A 25779-nucleotide genomic window follows, 5' to 3' on the forward strand; every position below is an offset into this window, starting at 1 on the left:
CTTCGTTTTAGATATGTTAGGAAGGCAATGATGGCAATTACACACCAAGATCATCTTCAGTCACTTTCTCTGAATGTGTGATGGTAAATGTAACTGTTAAAGGTTCACATTGTAATATTGACAGCTAGCAGTTGAACTGGGTACTGCAGTCCAAATTCAAAATACTGGAGAGTGTTTTTTTGCCCGCCCCCTCCTCTTCAGACTCTATGCTCATGCGGGTTGCCAGATTGCGGACACCCAACAGAAATGAGCGTAATTGATCATGGAAAGCAATAAGCCTTACAATATAAGTTGACCAATTAATGTATATGTTTGCAATGTTTTTAATGCTGAGGATTTTTAGGTTGGGTAGAATTTGCGATCTTTGACCAAATTCGTTTGCTGGCTTCCATCGTTGTTTTCTGCAAACTGGCAACCCGGGGTGTCAAAATACTATTGGGCTAAATTTGCAGTGGGAGCGATCAAACAGACCAAAACAAAAACAGACATTCCGACAAGAAATGCACATTTCAAAGTAGAATAACTGGCTCCAGCATTGTTTTTCAGAGAAACAAGTATGTGGACTTAGCATGCTTCCTACATCTCTGCAAACATATTATGGTATTTTTATTCTTTAGTACAATAATAAAGTAGTTAGTAGTTTTGTTTTTGGATGCACTAATGTGCATGTAAACTGACATTTTCACTGGACTGCAGCATTTAGGCTAAGATGTGTCAGTTGTGTTTTGGAAACCGTATTCACTGCCCACCTGCCTCCCTGAATAAACATCTCTATTACACAGTGAAGCCCCAAACTGTACGCATTGTATACATTTCATACCCAATTTACAGTCATCTCAAATGTCAAATACTGACCCAATTTACCTGAATCCACCCAATTAAATTAAGCATTTCTACTCAAAATAGCAGCAGTGGGTAAAGTGTGCCAGATGTATTCCGAGTAAAATGTCACTTGGCTCTACTAATACCGAAAGTGAACTTTACCTCCAAATGCAGGAAATACTATTACTACAAGAAATAATTGCTTCAGTGCATTCAAATATTCACTACATTCAAATATTCCACAAACATACAGTATTAAGCAGCACAGCCATTTTCAAACATTAAGATTGGAATAGTAAGAAATGTTTCTTGAGCAGCAATTCAGCATGATTTCTGAATGATCATGTGACACTGAAGACTGGAGTAATGATGCTGAATTTTTACTGTACTTTTAATCAAATAAATGCAGCCTTGGTGAGCAGAAGAGACTTTTCAAAAAAAGTTTTATAGTCTTATCGACATCAAACTTTTGAATGGTAGTGTATATTCATATTTGTATTTAAAATGAATATAATTTGAGTATTCCAAAGGATTTAAAGACCGCATGTGGTGAAAATAATGTTTTTAATGTTGTTTATATGTTTATGTGGTGTTTTTAATATGCTTTCAGACAAACCATGTGCAAATTCATAAGTCAACACCATTGCTGAGCATTTTCTCCTTAAAACTGCAGTGAAAAAAGACAGATTCAAAAACGCGGTTTGAAATCACCGGTGTTTCTTACATCACAAACTACCTTGTAACCAATCACATCAATGTGGGGGCGGGCTTTAGCATATCATTACTATCCTCTGAAGCAGGAAGAGAGCTATGCTCTCAAGAGAAGCCACATTTAGCAATATAGCAGGTGAATTATATATATGATGTATATTACAATGTTATGATGAACTAAATGCCTTTCTTCACTGACATTCTAAGTTGTTCAAAGCGTTTCTAAAGATGCTGATTTTTAGAAGGCAGACTGAGATGGCGAACTGGAACATGGTTTGTGTAACATTAGCAACACATTATTAGCTGTTTGATAATGTAGTCAAGCAAAAGGCTAATCATATATATTACTGTTATGTGTCCAACATTGTTGCGACTGATACATAAAACTAGGTATGGAACAACATATCGTGCCACAATATATCGTAATACAAAAATGCAACAATATGTATTGTGTATAGTTCACCCAAAATGAAAATTACTGTGTGAAAAAAAAAAAAAAAAAAAAAAAAATCAGGTTTACAGGGTTTTAGTGCCAGTACTACATTAAACTACTTTATATAATGTTGAATATAATGTATAATAATGCAATGGTGGAATATTTTTGGGTCCTGATAATGCCAAATGTCTTATGTTACTAGTAAAAAGTGGCTTACATTATTTTAAATATATCTAGTCAGTGACAGTGTGCAAGCATATTCGTCTAAAATAATTCTGTATTTTCAGCTTCAGAATTATACATTATTATCAATATTTTTATTCTGGTGTCACCACTGTCCTGTGCATTGGGTTACCAGCACCAAATCCAAGCCTATTCATTTCCACCCCCAATATAATACCAAATTTAGCATTTTAACCAACAGTAAATTTTTTGTTAACCATTTACCATGTCTTCGAGTATTGAAATAATATCGTATCGTGAGTTCAGTATCGTGATATGTATCGAATCGTGACATGAGGGTATCGTTACACAAACAAAACGCATTACCATTCTTATAAATTGACTTGTATATGAGCCGGTATAATTCGCTCTTCCTCTTCTTCTTTTGAATTAGTTTCTGGTTCAAACATCTATTAAACCAGTATTTCCACTTGCCATTGTGCAGTGTTTACTACAATAAAAAAAGGCAACTGGACTGAATTTAATTAAAATCTCCTAAAATCTGTGCATGTAAACTTAAGGTGAGGATTATCTCGAATACAAATTTAATCAAAATAAAGAACGACCCAGCTGTCCTTGAACAAAATCCCTGAGCATTACATGTATTATCAGATGAGGTGCATCCGATTGGGTACCACTGCATCATAGGCCACATGATTGGTCAGGACTTGTGCTCTCAGGGCCAATTGATATCAGATAAGCAGTCTTACATCTGCTTTCTTCAGTTCATGAATAACATAACCCCTCTTGACTTAGTGTTAGGTCTATGAGCCTTACAAAAAATGTGTAAAGCAATCTAAAGCACAAGCATTCAAATCCCATGATAAACCCTCAGAGCAAATGGATACATCTATACAGCAATACATCTCTCTAATTGCAAAAGTGGTCTCCAACATACCCCACTGCTGATGTCTTTTCAGAGAAAACGTAACTTTAAAATTCACAGCCTATGCAAGAAATTTCATGCAAATGCAACTGATTTAATATTTATAGGCATTGCAAAAAAAAGTATAAGAGTTTAAATAAGACCTACTGAACATACCATGATACTCCTGCTCCATGTTGACGAGATCTTTGCAGATGGACCTGGTATCTCATAAAAGATTAAATGACGAAGATATGCACTCCACACTGACCTTGCAACTGCCTTTATTTATAGCTATTGAAATTCAGAAATATGAAGATGCAATCTAAGTAAGTTATAGTTGCTGAATGGCACCCGACAGCCTCGCTCATAGAGATTAATTAGTGTTCTGAGTGATATCAATTGTAGATGGATGTGTTACCAGCTACCTGGTTGGTTAAAAGAATAAAAAGGCTTTTAAACAAAAGCTCCACCAGCTGCACCTTATACAGTGTATGATGCAATAACAAAACAATTATGAACACCTGCAAAGCTGGTCAGAGAAAATTTACTGACAGAATTGATAGATGATCTGTTCAGGTTTATTGTTTGGATGTTTTGACCAACGCTTATTCTTTGCGAGTTATTCTTACTTTGAGTATCATAAACAGTCTGTAATGAATCCCCTCCAGCAACTTCACCAGATAAACGATGGAAATTATTTGTATTTTATTTCTCTAGAACATGATTTATGAGTTGAAAAGAGGCCTGGTGGGTAGCTCATGTTTTCCAACATGTTGCATGGCACCACTTACATGCGGATGACCAGAGTTTGAAATCGGGTCATTGGATGAATACCATCTCCCATTGTTTTATGACGGTTCATCACTACTGTCTGAATGAAGGCAAAAAAAGACCTTTCCAAAACAACAACAATAATAATAATAATAATAATAATAATAATAATAACAAATAAATTATTTTGTTTTTAACTAATGCTAATTAATTTTGAAATAATTAAATCACACATTTTTGTGATTAATCACATTAATAATTAACTAAAATATTACATTTTGTATTCATCCATTTTCTTACATATTAAATCCTCAAAAAAAAAAAAAATTAATTATAATTATCATCAATGAACATTTAAATAGATTTTTTTTCCTAAGGATAAAATTAATGACAATTATAGCTAATTGAATTATATTTTAAAGCATAATTAAGATTTAATAGGCCTGAACTATAAATTTTCACAAATGTTATCATTTAACAACAACAATACATAATATGATTCAATAACTTTTAAATAAACTTTAATGTATATAACAATTGTCACATGAACCCATTCTAATGTCACATATACTATAGCTTTGCCTTTATTTACTGTGAGAGGTCTCTGTCTCTGCTCTGTTTAGGTTTGTTTGTTTACTTTTTCACTTCACAGCTTTATATGAAACAAATTAACAATTACTAAACATACTTAATATGAAAGTTTGTATGTCAGAATCAATCCTCCCAATGCAACATCAAAAGCAGTATCAAAAGTAATGCATGATCTGTCGGAGCCATAGCCTTGTGGGCAGTGCTCCTACATATAGTGCAACAGCGCTTCGGGCGATCCCGAGTTCGTGTCACGGCTCGTGGTCCTTTTCTGATCCTGTGCCCCCTCTACTGCCCTATCGCTTCCTGTCTCTTCTTGACTTGTCCTATCCAATAAAGGCAAAAATGTCCTGACGAATATGATGCTTGGCAACAACTCACTGCGTGATGAAGCCTATAGAATGCAGCTAGAATGTCCCTAAAATTCAATATGGGGGCAAAAATATTTTTGTCTCATATTTACATCATATGATATAGTTAAGCGCAATATCACAAGTGTTTTTCTGTCTTGAATAGCATGAGTGCAAATGTGACACTGATTTTATAGAACAGTTCAATAAATAAGAAGTTATTATTGCGTTATTTTAGACACAATATTGTCTATTTTGCTCAATTTTGCCAACAAAAATATAGAGACAAAGCACTGTTTGTCTCTGTTTGTCTGTTTGAGCAACACTCAGCAGTGTTTCATTTCTGAATCCACATTTTGAACGAATCTGGTGAACTAATGATTCATTGGACCATTTATAAAGAGAACCATTCACTTCACTCCTAAATTAATCAGCCGAATGAATGAATGAATGAATGAATGAATGAATGAATGAATGAATGAATCAATGAATCAATCAATCAATCAATCAATCAATCAATCAATCAATCAATCAATCGAGTATGTGTAATAAATTCTATGTTGAATCAAATAAAATATTTCTTGCTGAAGCTACTTTTTGTGATGTATATTTGATGCTTTACACAAGAATGACTTTAAATTATCTTTTGGGAGTAATTTCCCTGCCAAATTTTATGTGTGATTAATTTGCAATTAATTCGATTAATTAATCGCCACATCATGTAATTAATTAGATTAAAAATTTAAATTGCCTGACAGTATATTTAGTATAATTGTTGTTGTTTTACAATGGTATAATGACCATATATAATTATTTCTCAGTGTCTATTTGTATGTAGCAATAAAAAAAAACTAAAAAAAAAAAAAAATAAAAATAAAAACTCTCCTAGGATGGAAAAGTATATGTATATATGTGTGTGTGTGTGTGTGTGTGTATAATATATATATATATATATATATATATATTTTTTTTTTTTTTTTTTTTTTTTTGTGCCCGAATACTAAATCCGTATTCAAAAAGGCATGGGAAAAACCCCCCCCCCCCAAAAAACGCAGTCTACGGCACCCCAAAACATGGTTAGTCGTTTGCTAGCTGGGGCCTGTTACTTTGTAGTACCACAGATTTCACTTACCACGTAAAGAGAGTAAGGAGAGATGGCTGATAGGACAATGGTGAATGGTTTGCAGTTCCCAAGCGTCACTGACAAATATCTAATCTTGTGAAATGTGTAATAAGTAGCTAATGCTCCCTATAGTATACACACAGCACGCGTGATTGCGAATCACGCGCATTCAAAAGCGATTTCAATACTCCGCATATTAACAGTAGCTTCCTGATGCTGGCAAATTATTTAAATTATAATTACCCAACTATATAATTGCGAGAGAAAGCATATATATATAGAAAGAAATATATTTTTTTCCTCCCATCTCATGTGTTTTCCCTTTAGGGGCTCCATAGTACACGTCATTTCCTTTCCGAATATGGTATTTGGCTTTGGGCACATCCCTAATATATATATTGCATGATCTGCCCACCCTTACTGATTTGATTCCATGAGCCATTCACAGTTTCACTGTACCATGTGTTCTTACACCTGTGTAGCTTAATCTTAGTCTCTGATATAAAAGCACATGGCAGGATCAACCAAGCAGCCAGATGGAGACTGTAATGTGATTTTTTTATTCTTCATAGTAACTTTTTTTTTTTTTTTCCTCAAGAATTGTGGACTGTTTGCTTTTAATGTTGAAGGACATTCAATACATGCACTATAACACTCTTTATATAACGTGCAATATATTTTTAGTGATTTTGGTTATATATTATTAGTGATTCTTTTTAATGTGTATGCCTATATTTAATGAGTAAATGTTTAAATTTGTCTGAGAGTTTCCATCCTAAATTTCATTGTACTTGTACTGGTACAATGACAATAAATTATCTTACTTACTTACTCTAATAGAACTCTAAAATAGTAATAATAAATCACAGTTCTCCTTCACTAACCCCTAGAAAAACTCAACACCTCCCCCCAAGAGAATAACAAATATGAAGCGGTGTCACTTCATTTCCCTCTGCACACCATTCCAGCTAAATGACTGGTCTGGTCCTCTCCCATCACAATAATGTAGTGGGATCAAAGGATCCTCAAGCAGCCCCTCATCACCAGAGAGAGCGACACATAAAAAGCTGTGGGTCGGGGGTTAAGCATTCTGTCTCTCGTTAGCATTTTATCCAGCCTGATCGTTGACAAGCCACTTCCCCTGATGATATTTAATAGAAGAACACGGTGGTTGAAAATATTGGCTGTGAATGTTTTTCATTTAAAAACCAGCATGATAAAAATGCATTTACCGGGTACTATGTGGATTAAAGTCGATATATTGAAGAGTCAGAACCCTGGGAGATGATGGTAATCTTCCTCAGATTTGGTGTATTAAAAGGGTGATGATATGAGAAATCAAATGTTCCTTGATCTTTTGAGATAAAAGTGTGCATGAAAACATGCTGTAACTTTTAGAACTCTTTGGATATAATGTAAATAATGCTCATGTAAACTGGTATTTTCAACTGAGAACAGATTTTAGGGTGGAGAGAGTGGGGTAAGATGTGTCACCCCCTCATATACATATTTGGAAAGGGCTCATTATATACAGCTATCTGTGATAAGCACTGAATCTAAAAACAGCCTTATTTTATTAAATATTATTGAAGTATTTTTATTAAAATATTAATTATGTCTTAAAATGAACTGTCAAAGCAAACTTAATCAGGTTTAACAATATGCTACACAAAGAGCTCATCATTGATGCATATAATGCCAGGTCTGAGCAGAAGATTTTGCTGCATTAGGTAAGGCAGTGGTTATGATTTATTATTCATGTTGGTTGCCATGCTAATGGAAAAACAATTCACGCATATGCATGCATATATTCTTGCTCTTGAGTAGCTTACATAACTATCAACATGACATGAGTAAAAGCATGTGATTGTAGCCATGTAAATTACCAATAATAGCAAATAATCATATTCTGAAGAAACTGTGACAGGTGCTTGCTATGGAGGGACTCAATGGTACAATGTCACAATCTTATAATTTTCCCCATTTACTATGTACAGCAAATGGCCCTCAATATGCTGCCCCAAGTCAAACCATGTAATTGTGGCTGGGTCATGTAACTATATGGTTGCTAGGGTGCTTTGGATAGTTGCTAGGGTGTGACAAGGCAGTTAGAAGTGTGATACTTAATAGCTGCTTGTTAGCCCAATCCCTTGTCTCTATGATGGTCTGACCCTGAGACCTCCATTTGATCCCTTTTCTATGTAAGGTTGCAAGGGTGCTCTAAAAAAAGAAGACGAAAAGGATGAGGAGGAAGGAGTAAGGAGAAAAATTGGTAACACTTTATTTTAGGGTCTCTTAACTAGTTGCTTATTAGCATGCATATTAATAGAACATTGGCTGTTTATTAGTACTTATTAAGCAATTATTGCCTTATTCTGCATGACCTTATTCTACATCCTTAATCCTACCCAATACCTAAACTTAACTACCTTACTAACAATTAATAATCAGTAAATAAGGAGTTTATTGAGGGAAAAGTCACAGTTAATAGTTCGTTTATATGTGTTCCCTATACTAAAGTGTTACCGAAAAATTAGAAGGAGAATAAAGAGAATGAAAGAAAAAGGAGAAGGAGGGGGAGGAGAATGAGAAGATGATGATGATTATGAAGGAGAAGAATAATGAAGAAAAGGAGGATAAGAAGGATGATAAGAATGAGGAGGAGGAGGAGGATGAGGAGAAGAAGAAGAGGAGGAGAATGAAGGAGAAGAGGAGAATGAGGAGGAGGAGGAGAAGGTGGTGAAGAATAAGAGAAAGAAGAATGAAGAAAAGGAGGAGAATAAGGAGGAGACGGAGGAGGAGGAGAAGAGAGGAGCTGGAGAATGAAGAATGAGGAAGAGGAGGAGGGGGAGAAGGCAGGAGAAGATAAGAAGAAGAGAAGAATGAGAAGAGGAGAAGAAGTGGAGGAGAAGAAGAAGAATATGGAGAAGGAGAAAGAAAAAAATAAGACGACAAAGAAGAAGAAAAGGAGGAGAAAGAAGAATGAAGAGGAGAATAAGGAGGAGAAAGAAGAAAGAGAGGGGGAGAAAGAAGAAAGATGAAGGAGAAGAACAATGAAGATGAGGAGGATAAGAAGGAAGAGAAGAAGTATAAGGAGGAGGAGAAGAAGGGTAAGAAGGAAGAGAATAAGGAGGAGGAGGAGGAGGAGAGAGAGAAGAGGAGGAGAAAGAATATGACTACGATGGAGAAGAACAATAAACAACAGCAGGATATGAAGAAGGAGGGGGAGAAGAAGAGAAGAGGAGTAGAAGAGGAGGAGGAGATGGAGAAGAGGAGGAGGAGGAGAAGAAAAAGAAGAATGAAGAAGAGGAGGAGAAAGAGGAGGAGAAAAAGAAGAGGAGAAGAAAAAGAAGAAGAGGAAAAAGAAGAGGAAGAAGAAGAAGAGGAAGAAGAAGAAGAAGAAAAAGAAGGAAGAATGAAAAAGGAACAACAAAGAGAATAAAAAGGAGGAGGATAAGAAGAAGAAGGATAAGGAGGAGGATAAAAATAAGAAGATGAAAAAGAGGAGGAGGAGGAGGAAAAAGAAGGAAGGTGGAGAACGAAGAGGAGAAGAAGAAGAAAATAAGGAGGAAAAAGAAGAATGAAGAGGAGGAGGAGGAGAAGTAGGAGAAGGAGGAGAAAAGAAGATGATGGAGAAAAACAGTAAAGAACAGGAGGATATGAAGAAGGAGGGGGAGGAAGAAGAAGAGAAGGAGAAAAGGAGGAGGGGGAGAAGGATAAAAAGTAGAATGAGGAAGAGGAGAAGAGGAGGGGAAGGAGAAGAAGAGGAAGAAATAGAAGAGGAGGAGGAGGAAAAAGAAGTAGGAATAAAGGAACAATGAAAAAGAGGATAAGAAAAAGGAGAAGAGGAGAGAAGAGAAAGAGGAGGAGAAAAGAAGGAAGATAGAGAATAAAAACAAAGAGGAGGAGGAGGAGGAGAGAAGAAGAAGAAGAAGAAGAAGAAGAAGAAGAAGAAGAAGAAGAAGAAGAAGAAGAAGAAGAAGAAGAAGAAGAAGAAGAAGAAGAAGAAGAAGAAGAAGAAGAAGAAGAAGAAGAAGAAGAAGAAGAAGAAGAAGAAGAATTTAACATGGAATGCTTTCACTGTGAAGAGGCTATTCTTGAAGTATGAGGCCGTATGAGGCAAGCTATACTGAGCCGGAGTGCAGTGATAAATGCTCATCTCATGTATGAAGGAACAACAGCAGAAACACAATGTTCAATTCTAAGGGCCAGAAAGATGGTGGAAAATGGTCATTAAAAAAATATATATATATATATATATGACACCTTAGACAACTTTTGGCACAAAAATGTCAACATTATAAGATATTTTAGATATGGATGGATAAAAAAAATAAAATGACCACTTTAAAGTCAGAAAGCATGTTAACGGACTTGTTCAATTTCTCATTACGGTACAAACTAATTTATAGCAAATATTTTAATTACATTACAGTAGACATGCTAATGCACCAAAGAGACCTATTATTAATCTAAAACTCTGCCTGACGGGGCGTATCTGAGGGTATTTCAGGTGACAAATCTGTCAGAGCTCAGCCCGATTTAATGAGTGTTTAGGTTCAGCCTGTTTGCAGCCATCAAAGACATGTTGCTTATAGCAGGTTAGAGCTAAACTTCCTCTCTCCCGCTGAGGGCGAAGACGACACCGGATCCACCCCAGTCACCTCCTCATTCAGCATGCACAGCCCGTCTGCAGCTAATCAGAAGAGACTAGAGTCATTAATTATGGGCGCAGAATGAAACTTCCCCCTTCCCTTTCTCCCTTAACAAAATGACAGTAGTTTCCCACTGATCAGATGCTTTACGGTTATATTAGCTGCCTGTCTAGTTATCTCCCCGTTGTGTTCTTGTACACTGAATGGATTGTGGGCGTTGCTGCGGGATTGTTACTGGGGTCCTGATGAGGCAGCGCGGCAGTGCCGGCCTGTCATGGCTTTGAAAGGAGGGAATGATTTAATTGATTCGATTTTTAATGCATGAATCATGCGCATGAGTCTCGCACAGGGGGCAGTCTTTCTGAGCAGCCTGGTTTTGCAGGAGAATCATTCATCTTGCTTAGAGTGTCATGAAGCCCCTCATCTCAGCATAGGTCAGTTCTTATCACAGTTTTGAAAAATGTGAAACAAGTAGGTGTAGAACATGTCAGAGTGGAGGGAGGTTAGGGATGATGGGTAGGGTAAGAACAATTATAAACCTTATTAGCATGGCTCATGAATATTAATCAGGGGTAATAATGTTTGCCCAGTTTTTCAGGGGATATATTTACCTCTTCTCTTTAAAAAAAAAAAAAAAAAAAAAAAACTTTGGATAGTCTAAATAAAGGTTCTAGCATGATGCAATTCACAACTGTGCAAGTTTTACATTTATTTACTGTATTATATTAAATTGTATTTTATATATATAGGACCATGTGATATTTCAGTTTTTCTTTTTTAATAAATCTGCAAAAATGTCTTTTGACTTTTTCTGTCAATATGGGGTGCTGTGTGTACATTAATGAGGGAAAAAAAAAATGAACTTAAATGATTTTAGCAAATGGCTGCAATATAACAAAGAGTGAAAAATTTAAGGGGGTCTGAATACTTTCCGTACCCACTGTATATAAGCCATACATGGAACAGTTTTGACTATATTGATTGTTTATGTCGCTATGGGTGGTTGCTAAGGCAGTGATATACAGATCTGTTCGGTGAAGCGGTCAACCATGCTTTATCATAAATAAAACACGGATATTGACCAGCATCTAGGACTGGAACTATCTGTTTTATAAATTATTATATTATACCATAATATTCATTATACTTTTTAATAAATGTAATGAATCTTGTAAGAACACAATACATTACAAATAAACATTTTATCTATAGTTTAAGGCACAAATACATGCTGAGCCGTTCGAAGATGTATTTATTGCATTATATTATTATATCATATTGTATGACATTTTTATTACATTATACATTTACTATATATTATACCTTTTAATAAACTTAATGCATCTTGCAAGATCACAAAACATTACAAATACACATGTATTTTGTATCTGTAATTTAATGCATAAATATTCTGAGCTTTTTTCATTTGTAAAAATCAAAAAAAAAAAAAAGGTAAATGTATTATGGTATGGTATGTATTAGTACCTTAAAGTTACATATTAATAATTTAAAAGTGCATTTTAGTACCTTAAAGGTACATATTAGTACCTTTTCACTTTTGTACTTTAGGATACTGCCCCAGTGACAAGCACCGTACCGTTTTTTTCTGACAGTGATGTATATTCAAAAAATATTGCATTTTTAATAATTTGAGATTGCTTTTCCACAATGATGATTCACAAATATAAATTGATCGATTTGCTACCACGCTCAGAGTAAGGATGGATGAATGGGAGTTTACATGCAAGACAATCAGTGTCATGCCAAACGATCCGGTCATGATCTCCATAAATCAAAAAACCTAATTTGTTGCACACAAATATTTGAAAGGTTTTTGTCACTGAGTGAAAGGCTACTGCTCTATCAGCATCAGGGAAGACACGCAATATCTTACTATTTGTTTTTTTTTTTATCTTGTAGATGAACACCAACTACCCATGTTTCAAATAATCAACTCACTGTTTGCCTTAGGAAAAGGTCACAAGGTGTCATGAATAATTATGAGACAGCGTCTTCTCATACGTCACGAATAATTACAAAACATAGCTGATGTATACTAGTACTATATTGGATGAAAACATCTCTTCCTGATCCAACATCACATCAATGCTGAAGACAAAAACAGTTAAAAAATACTGCCTTTAAAATTCTGTTATGTTAAAAATAACATGCTAGTGTCTAATGTCGGTCACACTTTAGGGTTTAGGGTCCAGTTCTCACTATTAACTAACTATTAACTACAACGTTTTCCTCAATAAACTCCTAATTACTGCTTATGAACAGATAGTAAGGTAGTTGTTAAGTTTAGGTATTGGGTAGGATTAAGGGATGTAGAATATGATCATGCAGAATAAGGCATTAATATGTGCTTTATAAGTATATATATATAAGTACTAATAAACAGCCAATATCCTAGTAATATGCATACTAATAAGCAACTAGTTAATAGTGAGAATTGGACCCTAAACTAAAGTGGTACCCCAATGTCTTTTAAGCAAGACAAGGGAGCATCTCAAGCTGCTGCCTGAAAGCTCTGGAAGGCGGCAGGTATCTTTGGCAGCAAGATGCGCCATCACATGCTTCTGGAGGCCAAAATTTGCTAAGATAACCTCAGACCTTGTGTTGGTATCAGAAATAGTGAAGAGAAAACATTACACAAGAGTTAGTTCCAACTAAAGACGCTCTGTTCCAGACACGATGTCAGTTTGATGCTTTGGCTTCTTTTGGAACCATTTTCATCGCCGGAGAATAAACATACAAGCTAACTGGCAAATTTTTGTCTTAAACATAAGTTATTCAAAATTAACCTCATGATTATTGCACTTTTATATAAAAGCCATATCCTCACAGTCTGTGTTGTTGGTCTAAATATCAGCATGGCCTAAGGCCGAATCACAGCCATGCTGATAGTGTACTGGGAAGCCCTACAAGTGGATGACCTAGTTAGTGACTAACACAGTCAAGGCTGGAGAGGAAGGTTCTTGGCACTGGAAGTGGGATGCAGAAGCTTCGCAGGACAATCCCTTTGTAGAGCTTTGGTGGAATTCGGCATTACAGGAGAGAAGAGGAGAAGAGCCATCCACAGCACTACAGAGGCTCCAGCAAGAGCATCTAGATGGCTCTGGATCAAGACAGCAGATCTGTGGAGTATTACTGCTAGAGCAAAATTGCAGACTTATCATCCTCAACTGGGTGCCCCACATTTCTGTTTTATCCCCCATGTCAAAGCAATACTAAAACAAAGAAATGTGAAGTGGATTGGGATGTATTGTGAATTAAAGGATTAGTTCACTTCAGAATTAAAATTTCCTGATAATTTACTCACACCCATGTCAGATGTTTATGTCTTTCTTTCTTCAGTCAAAAAGAAATTAAGGTTTTTGAGGAAAACATTCCAGAATTTTTCATATAGTGGACTTCACTGGGGTTCAACGGGTTGAAGGCCAAAATTGATTTTCAATGCAGCTTCAAAGGGCTCTACATGATCCCAGCCAAGGAATAAGGGTCGTATCTAGCGAAACAATCGTTCACTTTCTAAAAAAAAAAGAAAAAAGAATTCATGTACTTTTTAACCGCAAATGCTCATTTTGCACTGCTCTGCAATGCGCCACACATTACATAATCACGTTGGAAAGGTCACATGTGACTTGGGCAAAAGTACCGATCCAGTATCTACAAAGAAAAAAAAAAAAAAAGAAAAAAAAAGGTAAAACAATGATGTCGGACAATTTTGTAGTTGCAGGAGAAAATGAGATGGAGTTTTTCGCCCTACCGCGGTACTACCACCTACTTTCCAACATGATTACGTAATGCGTGGCGCATCGCAGAGCAGTGCAAGAACAGCATTTGTGGTTAAAAAGTATATCAATTTTGAAAATGACCAATCGTTTCGCTAGATAAGATCCTTATTCCTCGTCTGGGATCGTGTAGAGCGCTTTGAAGCTGCTCTGAAACTGTAATTTGGACCTTCAATCCGTTGTACCCCAGTGCACTATATGGAGAAAAATCCTGGAATGTTTTCCTCAAAAACCTCAATTACTTTTTGCCTGAAGATAGAAAGACAAACATCTTGGCTGACATGTGTGTGAGTACATTATCAGGAAATTTTAATTCTGAAGTGAACTAATCCTTTAAAACACAGGAAAAAAGGAACTGCAAAATGAAATTTAACAGTATGAGCCAAAATTTTTATATTCTTTTTCTTTAAGCTGATAACTGATATTAAAATCCTATACTATTGTGCCTAAATTAATTTAAAAAAAAAAAAAAAAAAAAAAAAAAAAAAAAAGGACATGCAGGTCTGAAAATGAGGTGTGTTCAGGCGCATTGCTGGTGCGTTACTATTTTGAGGAAACTGAAATACATGCCACTGAGCAACTGAAACCTGGTCTAAAGTCAATGGCGCAATGTTGGTTTTGTTAGTAATATGCGCCTATAGGCGGGTGCACAACACGCGTTCACTCTGATTAACAGGCGTTACAACATTATAAATCAGTAGGAAAATGCATATTCACTGAGATTTCCTAAAGATTGCATTTAACAAGGTTATGAAATTATTGCTTTTAAATAATTCTAAGTGAGAGTTACATGATGGCAAATGTACTCTAAATGAAAAAAACAAACAAACAAACAAAAGAAAGCACAATAAAATATCCAATATCGGCCATTAACAAAGAATTTCCGCACATAACTGATGCACAGGTAGTACCAAACATATTGCGCACCTCTAGTTACCGTTACTAAAAGTACTAAACTGACATTAAAGTTATGGGGACAGTATTTTTTTAAATGCACTATTCAACAATATAACTTCATTTAATCAGAGACATATTTCTGCCACAAAAACAATGAGTGCAAAAACAGTTATTGCATTTAAGTTTATCTCAATTACTACTTAGAGTATTAAAGGCAGGCAATGTTTTCCATGAACAAGGATTGAAACTTCACTTCCTGATAGCAATCAATAAGTGGTCTAAATATAAAAAAAAAAAAAAAAAAATCACAAGTCATCAGCGCATTCCGTAAGGACATGCATAATTGTAGACACAGTCACTGATCGCCACAAACAAACAGCAGCCAACTTTTACAGTTCCTCCTGAATCAAAACAACGAGCTTACGCTGTGTTCACACCATGTATTAATTAATGTAATTACGAGAAGGTAATCTATGACGTTCTATCCGGAGCTGTTCATGCCCTCAGACTTGGAATTATGCATTCCTCTGGCAACACTATCAACGCAGAAATTAATCTGCAGCAGTCAGGTTGTACAAGTAAAAGATCCTTAGGTTGTGTACATTCATTATTATTGTAATGTTATGTGCTTTGAGACATGAGTTAATTCAACACTGACACTTTGTAGACTCTGCTCTGGCTGTGCACGTTCATGTCTTTAGGAGGAGGTGTGGCTTTGGAGAGTACTCTGAAGGGAGAGTAGGATCTTATACTAATGTATGAACGCTGGGAGACAGAAATTCACTTCTTACTGGCAAGCTGAGCTCAAACAGCCACCAGCCAGAGAAAGAATGCATGAGAGTCAAGTGAGTTAGAAACTGAAGAGAAAAATCACTCAAGGTTTGACAACAAGGATAAAAAAAAAGTATAATTTAATAAAGCTCTGAGTACAATGTTTAGCCATGCAGAAATTAATGTTTCCTTTTCACCATGAATTCCACTGATCATTCATCATTTTTTTAAATTCATGCATAGTTCTTTTGTGCATCTACACAGAAATAATAGAGAGAGATGACTCTCAATTGAGCCAAGGATGATGAACCCAGATGAACGCAAGCAGCTAAGTGGGAAGGAAAATGAAAAGAATCAAATGCAGAAATGTCAAGGTAGACTAAATGAAGTGACATGATGGGTGGGCGGTGAAGAATGGCTTTGGGAGTCAGAGCAGATGAAGAGTTATTGAGGCCGTTTCAAGACTACAATAAACTCAATCAATTAAGAACTCAATGCCACAGCTATATATGCTTCTTTGAATGGCTACATTCACACAGTGTTTGGGACTAATCACCTTATTTACTCCTGAATCGCCTGGTTCATACAGGAGCAGATCAGTAAGTCATGGCAACTTATGTTTTTATATTACTTTAACTCACTTGTTAAGTTGAATATACTTAAAAATGTATGGCACCAACTGAACTTAAAGGGTTAGTTCACCCAAAAATAAAAATTCTGTCATTAATTACTCATCCTCATGTCGTTCCACAACCGTACGACCTCCGTTCATCTTCTGAACACAAATTAAGTTATTTTTGATAAATTCTGATGGCTCAGTGAGGCCTGCATTGCTAGCAAGATAATTAACACTTTCAGATGTCCAGAAAGCTACTAAAGATACTTAAAACAGTTCATGTGGTTCAACCTTAATGTTATTAAGTGACAAGGATACTTTTTGTGCGCCAAAAAACAAAACAAAATAACTTTATTCAACAATATCTAGTGATGGGCGATTTCAAAACACTGCTTCATGAAGCTTCAAAGCTTTATGAATCTTTTGTTTCGAATCAGTGGTTCAGAGCATGTATCAAACTGCCAAAGTCACATGATTTCAGTAAACGAGGCTTCGTTACATCATAAGTGTTTCGAAATTTCAATGGTTCACCACCGGGGGGTGCTCCGAAGCTTCATGAAGCAGTGTTTTGAAATCGCCCATCACTAGATATTGTTGAATAAAGTCGTTATTTTGTTTTGTTTTTTTTCGCACAAAAAGTATTCTTGTCACTTCATAACATTAAGGTTGAACCACTGTAGTCACATGAACTGTTTTAAATATGTCTTTAGTAGCTTTCCGGGCATCTGAAAGTGTTAATTATCTTGCTGTCAATGGAGGCCTCACTGAGCCATCAGATTTTATCAAAAATATCTTAATTTGTGTTCCAAAGATGAACGAAGGTCATACGGGTGTGGAACGACATGAGGCTGAGTATTTAATGACAGAATTTTAATTTTTTGGATGAACTAACCCTTTAAGTTTTTAAATTGAAATAGTTTTAAATTGAAATACTTTTTCAAGTATTGGACATTTTTTTTACAGTGTGGTCTGTAAAAGCACACCAAGAAACTGAAGTCAAGCTTCTTTTCTATCCTTGTGATACACATTAACCCCTGTAACCATAGTGATGGTGACAAGTAGGTGCAGCTGACATGTGTGAGTGCAGTGTATAGTTGCGACTGCACTGTATGATATCAGATAATACAATTACGAGTCCTAAAAATTTAAGGGAGTCAGTTCACTTATAAAATGAGGTGTCAATCTTACTTATGACAAAACTTTGTGTGAACCGAGCTGTATTTATCACTTTTCTCTCTATGCTCTTACCCCACATGGCTTATTCTTTCATTATAATAATTTAATAGTAAAATTTTGCCAAATTTCACATTTAAATACTAAACACACTTAAATACTCAGCACTCTTAAAAATAAGAAAAACATGGAAGCTTGTTTCCTCCATGGAATAATAATAATAAAAAAAAGGTTATTGCGACTTTTTCATCTCACAATTTCAACTTTTTTGACTTTTCTCAAAATTGCGAGTTTACATCTTACAATTTTGACTTCATATCTCACAATTACGAATTTACAACTATATACGATATAAATTCACAATTGCAAGTTATAAAGTCTGAATTGTGATATAAAAAGTTGAAATAAGTTTCCTTGGAAAAACAATTAAATGGAAAAAAAATACAAAGTTTAAAGCTTAGATAATTAGAAACCACAGAATACTACAATCTATCCTTTAAAACTGCAAAGCTTGGGTTTCTACGACAAATGATCCTAATGCACAGAAAAATGAATCACCACAAGCAGAATAATAAAGTGATACTATAAGACCCTACATGAGGCAACAAAGTTGTGCACCTGGTAATTTAGATTCAGGTTCATAGGAGTTCCCTTTCACCATTTATTTGTCGACTATTATGAAGGAGTATCCTTGAACCTGAAAAAAATATTCCTATTATTATAGCTTGATGAGGGAGAAATAACCTGGTGTCATTTCATCTGTGTGCTTTTCCTGTTCAATCTATATTTTACACTAAAATATGATCTTTGTGGAAACCAGAAGAATAAGGTGGCAAAATTAACTACTTTACAAAAAAATTGTGTTATATTGTTGTTTTAAATAATACGCATTGTGCACATATCTGTGAACATCTCAAAAAATGTGTTTGATGTTTTCATGACCCTTAAACAAGCAGGAAATCATCTGAATTATGTCTGGTTAATACACCCACTTAAAAATGGTGTGTATGAATGGTGTATTTAACTGGCATTTAAAACACAATATCTGAGTCGCTGAGATGTTGAGAACTAATATTTATACTTATTGTTCAGCGGACCATCTTGTCATAGCGCCTATAAAAAATATGCATGTTGTGACAATTACATCAGCAGATAATTACATCACAGCTATTCTGAGAGAGATGTAATTTGCCCATTTGCAAGAAAAAAAAAAATCTGAAACTATATTCTCAGTAAACCTTTAAATATCATATCTATCTTGAATTTACAATAGATAATCGAAACAAAACAAATCAGCCCAGAGGGAAATAGATTGGACACACGGCACATTAGCAGAGAGCTGGAAATAATGGAGAGAAGAGGGGATTGGGGTCATTTCTGTCATCTCACTGCCTCTATTACAATGTGTTGCTGGTGCTTGTTTACAGAGAGCTTTTACATGTCAGAGGAGAACAGAGGAATTGGCCATCCAATTATGAGCCAGTGTAAATCATTTGACATTTCAGATTTATCATGTGTTGTGATAAAAGCTGTTAGATCCTAAAATACTGGGGGCTGTTTGAAGAAAGCATCAACAATTTTAGAAATACATTTATTATGGGAGTTAATGTGTCACCAATCAAGAGAATAGTTTTTGAAAGTCTCTGCTCACTAAGGATGCCTTCATTATATCAAAAATACAGTAAAACAGTGAAAATAACTGTTTTTTTTATTTAATATATTTTAAAATGTAATTTATTCCTTTGATGGCAAAGCTGAATTTCCATTTCATTAGCATCATTCATCCAGTCTTCATTGTCACACGATCATTCAGAAATCATTCTAGATTTTCTGCTCAAGAGCATTTCTTACTATCAATGATAATCAATAAGAAGGTTCAAACCAGTGTTAAATTCGTTAATAATTTATCATTATTTTCGTCAACAACATTTTTTCACACACGAAAATGAGATAACTAAATAAAAACCAGTTTTGAATGACAACAACTATGATGAAAATCTACTGACATTTTCATCAATGAATAAAAACTAGACGAAAATGTTAGCGAGGGATGATTTGGGAAGAGAAAGTGATCTAGTCATAATGATGACCTGCGCTACAGATGCGCACAGTTGAAGTGTAATGCGCTGATCTACCCGGCGGGACATAAGTTGGCATACACTTTCTGCATGTCTCATAAAACGTTCAAAAATGTAAATGTCTGGGTGAAAGAGAAGAGCAGACATATGGATGGATCTGAAAAAGCGTGACGACATAAAAGAGAGCTCTTTATTTGGTAGGGTTTTCTGTGCGCAAACACCCGAAGCATGCAGCCATGCACACAGAAAGCCACCTCTCAGACAGCGTATGAGTTCTGAATTGAGCTCTCTTTCGCATCTTTTCGCGCTTGAATGGACAAATACACACAACGTTATGCCAAAATGTCTGTTTTGGAGAGTATTCATGTAAACACAGTCAGTTATGTCGTAAGAAAACGTAAACAGTTGTGAGAACATCGGATGTGCATCAATGTATTGGATCCCAGATTTCAGTCTTAAAGTGACAGCAGCCTAATAAACCTGCTGCAAAAGTCTGTATTGCATGTTCAAATTTTAATATTATTAATAATAACTGGTTAATATAGGTTTTCTCCAGAAGTAGCCTATATAATGGGTTTGGAAATTTTAGAGAAATTCTTAATGCATTACATTTTAACTAAACCCATTAGGTTTTTGTAAACCCATTAGATTCTACAGTAGACTAAAATCTTATGATATTTTGTCGACTAAAACTAAAACAATTCAAATGTCTAAAATATGACTAAAGCCCCACCAGCGACACGCAGCGACATGATCCATTCATTTCAATGGAGCACTGGCAACTTCCGGCGACACGAGTGACGGTGACTGTTGGTGACAGAATGTACGCATGTCAAGCGACGTGAGACACATGACAAAAGTACAAAAATTTAAACTTTATGCAAATGATAAGCAAATTTCATGAGCGACAACCAATAGGAGTGACGACTGTCAGTGGAGCTCACATCACCGTCCCGAGTGCAGGGAAGACAGACAGGACATAGTTCTGGAGCAATTTCACTGCTTTATATGATTTGACTGTAATCACATACATGGACATAATAAAATGATGCATGAAAAAGAAACTGTCGGCAGTCTTAGTGAGTTTGATTCATACATTGATAGTTTGTGTGTTGTTAATTATATGATGCAGTGAGCAGTTTTCTGCTGTAGTTCATATTAGCCTACTGTTTCCCCTGAATTATGTTGATTATTAAGGACAACAAAATTGATTATTTGTCAAATTCAAATAACGTTTTAGTAATTTTTGATAGTATGAGTGAGTTTAATTTGTTGCTTGATCGATTGTTAATCTATTTAATGGCTGAATGCATTGAGCACTGCTATATCACAACACTCTTCAACACCATAATGTTACTTTTAATTCTTTTAAGCCTATGATATGAAGAATGATATCTTAGTTTATATATCACTTGTGATTGCATTTTCTATAGATATGGCCAGACGTGCAGCCTACCAATAACATTAGAGCAAAAGCATTAGGAACGCCCACAAGCGACTTCACAGTACAGAGACTATAGCGACATAGTCGCTGGAGGTGTGAACAGGGCTTAAAACTAAATGGCATTTTAGTCAAAAGTCTATGGCCTTGTCCCAAATGGCACATTATATGCACTTACAGTGTTGTGGACTTACAATGGCTGTCACATGTGCATGTCCATTAAGTCCACGAGACCGTAGGGTGTCCCATTTGTCATTTTAGGTTTCAGAAGTGTGCTCACGAGCACCCCCTTTGCGGTCCATATGCGCCCTCGATACGCACTTTTGCTGAGCATGCACTGAAGGGAGCTTCGCAGCCGACTTCTTCCTGACAGTCAAAGCGGCGTTACATCATGAAAGTGTGGACTCGTAGGAAGACCATGAGTGTTTAGGATGCCATTTGGGACAGGGCCTATGACTAAAACTAAAACAACATTTGCTGTCAAAACACTGGTTCAAACAAAAAACACACAGGCCTGACCTTGGATGAGAGAACACACTGGTTTAAATACAAAATTTTGAAGTAGAACACTCAAATAGAAATGTATTTATTTATTTTACAATGTGTATGACTTACTTTCTTAACACAAAAGAAGATATTTTGAAGAATGGTGGTAACCAAACAGTTCTAGTGACCACTGAAGTCTATTGTATAGGACAAAACAACATTGACACATTTATTCACATGTTCTTCAGAAGAAAGAACACTGATATGGAACAGCATGAGGGTGAGTAAATGATGACAGAATTTTCTTTTCTGAATTGAATTTTTAACTTTTGTGAGACTTACACTGTGTTATAACCAGATGCAAAGCGATTCCAGATTCCAGCAACAAGCAATTTGTCAGTCCACACCAGACTCAACTACGAGATGCAACAAAATCCATCAAAAATCACAGCCAATCAGAAGAGCGTGTGGGCAGTCTCTCTTTGCAAGAGATTTGCAATTTAATCAAACTCATAAATATTACACCATATTAAAATACATACTGAGTGACTGAAACAATCTTTGTCATAGAATAGACTTGTTGGATTAGACTGAGTTTGCAGTTTCAACATTCCTCTTTCCTTTAATTAATGTACAAGATCTGAGGTGAATTTTCCATTGTCGCTTTCAGTACGACTATAAAGATCACGATGATATTCAAACTCACATTAGACACTTTTAACCTTAAATAAAGCACACAAACAGTACCTGAGATTATCATTTTCATACCTAGTTTGTTGTTGCTCCAGCCGCGACATCGCAGAAAAATAGAAATCATTTCTAAAATAGAATCATCACATATTGCCATTGTGTCTGGTTAGGACAAAAACTCTGATTAACATGAAAAAGATACCTTTTATCGCATATTGTGGCGTCATGTCTGGTTAGGGCAGGGTGTTAGTCTGAACATCATGTGAAAATCGTGTTTTAAAGACTGCACAAGGAGGAGAAATAAAAACACCCATTCTCACCAACTCAAGAGGAAGATAGAAAGAAAAAGAAGGATTTTGCTTTTAAACCAAATAGGTTTAAAAGTTTGAAGCAAAAGAAAAATTCTGGGGACTGCCATAGACTCCCAGCCAGAAGAATAATAATAAAAAAAAAGAATGGCAACAAAAATAGCATGGACACACAACTTCAGTGCTTGGCCCATAACTAAGACAGTAAAAGGCTTTAATTTTGTTTCCTTTATATTGTGCAATGACATTTGTACATTTTATCATTAACACAGAGGGCAGAAAGAAAGACTGCCTCATGCTATGCTTGCAGAAACCTGTGAAGAGGCAACGTAGGGAAGAGTTCTTATCTCTGAAAGTGAGCGGTACAAATTGGAGAGCGCTCGAGCAAGTCCCACAATATCATTGGAATAATGAGGGCTATTCGTTTTGGGGTTTTTTTTATACCAGTGAAAGTGGGAATTTAGTTTCCTTAAGGAGACAGAGAACAGAGATACAGAGGTGGATAATGAAAGCAGCTAATAATGACAGATCTAACCTGAAAAACACAAGGGTCATACTATGGGCAAATAAGAGCAGACAGAGGATTCCTAAACATCTCAGAAAGACCATTAAGTTGCCATCTTAAAACATAATACATAAAAACTCCTTTTGGGGGCTTACCAATTGTAAAAAATAATGTTTTTTTTTTTTTTTTTAAATGCAGAAAATTGTGTTACAGTTAAGGCGGGCGTACACTGTGCGAGTTTGGACACTCAGGAGGTCCTGAGGCACTGCACACATTACGAGTCAGTTAACCTGATAAACGTGTCAAAGCAGCTGGTACACGGCACGACTGTACTGCATGGCGAACCGGAGGCAATTGCATGAGGTTTCGAGCTAAACACAGAGACCGGAGCTTTCAATGTTGCTCCTATAGCTTTGGATAGAAAAAAGAAAGAAAATAAAGGACAAGTGTGCAAATGATTTGGTGAAAAGCAGAAAACAACACAGCCATTCCTATCAACAAAAACAACTAGAGAATGTATTTGTATGTATTTGTGTGTGTGTGTGTGTGTGTCAGTGTATGCGCACGCTGTAGGGTTGCAGCCACTGGGCTATAATAATATTCATAGATCTATCCTATGTGACATGGTTGTGTATGATTTGGCAATAGGGGAACAGCCTATACACTGGTCAAACTCGGGTCGACTCCCCGAATTTTTTAGATGTTAAAAAAAAAAATAGAAGTCTATGGAACGTCCCCATTTTGATAGCCAAGTAAATGTGTGTGTGTGTGTGTGTGTGTGTGTGTGTGTGTGTGTGTGTGTGTGTGTGTGTGTGTGTGTGCGTGTGTGCGGCCACTCACTTGGTAAGGGTCGACTATGGTCCATAGCGTCTTCCTCCAGACCCGGGTTGAAACTGCTGCTGTTTTGCTCGCTAACCAAGTTGGAAGGGCTTTCCATGTGAAAGCTAGTTGTAGTTGAACTGGTAATGCTGGACTGCAGGGGTGTTTGCACTTGGCCTCCACTCGATTCTGAGTACAAAGGCTTTCTCAATTAAAAACATTCTTCTAAATTCAAAATCAAAAGAAAAATCTAAATTCAAAGTTTAAGCTTTTTTTTTTGGAAAATTTATATGGAAACAGTGATTATTTTTTTACAATCCACACTAGTATTGGGGCACTAGTAGCACAGAAATTACACAAAGCAGTTATAAATTTAGATTTTGTTCAACTGGGCTTTTATTTAAAAAAAAAAAAAAAAATTGTGTATCAAGCTGTAAAACAATACTGAGCTTTAGGGGGGATTTGCGTTTACTGTGAAACATGGTAGATCTGACAGACGGAGTTGTTTAAGTTTGTGTGGGTGGGAGAGTTTGTGTGTATTTGCCAGTGAATTTCCAGTAAGTGTGTATTACCGGAATCTCTTCTTTGATCGGTCTCAGAAGTGAAGGTCTTCCTGTCACTGCTGCATTCACTGAGCTCGCCATCACTGCCATCGCTTTCACTTACGTAAACTTTAGAGAGAGAGAGAGAGAGAGAGAGAGAGAGCGAGAGAGAGAGAGAGAGAGAGAGAGAGAGAGAGAGAGAGAGAGAGAGAGAGAGAGAGAGAGAGAGAGAGAGAGAGAGAGAGACAAAATGTGAGAAAGTTAATAAGACAAGAGTAAAAAGCAACAGAGGGTGATGCAGGATAAAAAGCATAGCGTTGTACATACACAGGGATACACAGAGGTCTGTATGAACATTAACAGGAGTAGTAGTCAAAGATAAAAATTCTTTCATCATTTACTCAACCTCAAGTTGTTTCAAACCTATATGAATTTCTTTCTTCTGCTGAACACAAAAGATATTTTGAAGAATATGGGTAATCAAACAGTTGATAGACCCCATGGACTTCCATGGTATGGGAAAAAAAATGCTATGGAAGTCAATGGGGTCCATCAACTGGTTACCGACACTCTTCAAAATAATTTCTTTTGTGTTCAACAGAAGAAATTCATACAGGTTTGGAACAACTTGAGGGTGTGTAAATGATGACAGAATTTTCATTTTTGGGTGAACTATTCCTTTAAACACAGATAAACAGTATAAGGTAAGGCTATTAAATAGCAGTCCCAAACTAGTTTTTGTTAATACAATAAAGTTAGTAAGATGGTATGAGCCACCAGAGTCATCAAAAATATAGAAAATAACACAAAGTGAAAATAAAGTGGTATTTTGGGTCAAGATTACAAAAACTACTGTTACCATGGTAAATAACAATACTAACATGATCTGTTAATGAAACATATGGACACTGATCCTGATGAATGAACATGCAAATCCTTCCTATCACACACATGACTTACTAGTTATGTAATTTATTGGTCATTTTATGGTAATTTCATGACTTACTAATTGACAACATAACTACAAAGTTGCATACTCTTAATTTCATTTTTTTTCCTGCATATTTGTACATGCAATTGAAGATTGAGCGCCGTGAGCACAGTATAACA

General features: G+C 35.9%; 1 protein-coding gene across 11 annotated transcripts in view; it reads right to left on the reverse strand.

Annotated features, from left to right (window-relative positions):
• The window catches only part of doc2b (double C2-like domains, beta), a 274263-nt gene that overhangs the window by 189094 nt on the left and 59390 nt on the right, over positions 1-25779 (reverse strand). For all 11 annotated transcript variants that reach the window (XM_051895445.1, XM_051895446.1, XM_051895451.1 and 8 more), the window contains 2 exons: positions 24700-24798; positions 24149-24316 (listed from right to left, as the gene is read on the reverse strand). In XM_051895445.1, the coding sequence (XP_051751405.1) occupies positions 24149-24316; positions 24700-24798 (267 nt within the window). The remainder of the gene's footprint in view (positions 1-24148; positions 24317-24699; positions 24799-25779) is intronic.

This window comes from Ctenopharyngodon idella, chromosome 5 (assembly GCF_019924925.1).
Source record: "Ctenopharyngodon idella isolate HZGC_01 chromosome 5, HZGC01, whole genome shotgun sequence".
In the NCBI taxonomy this organism is placed as follows: domain Eukaryota; kingdom Metazoa; phylum Chordata; class Actinopteri; order Cypriniformes; family Xenocyprididae; genus Ctenopharyngodon; species Ctenopharyngodon idella.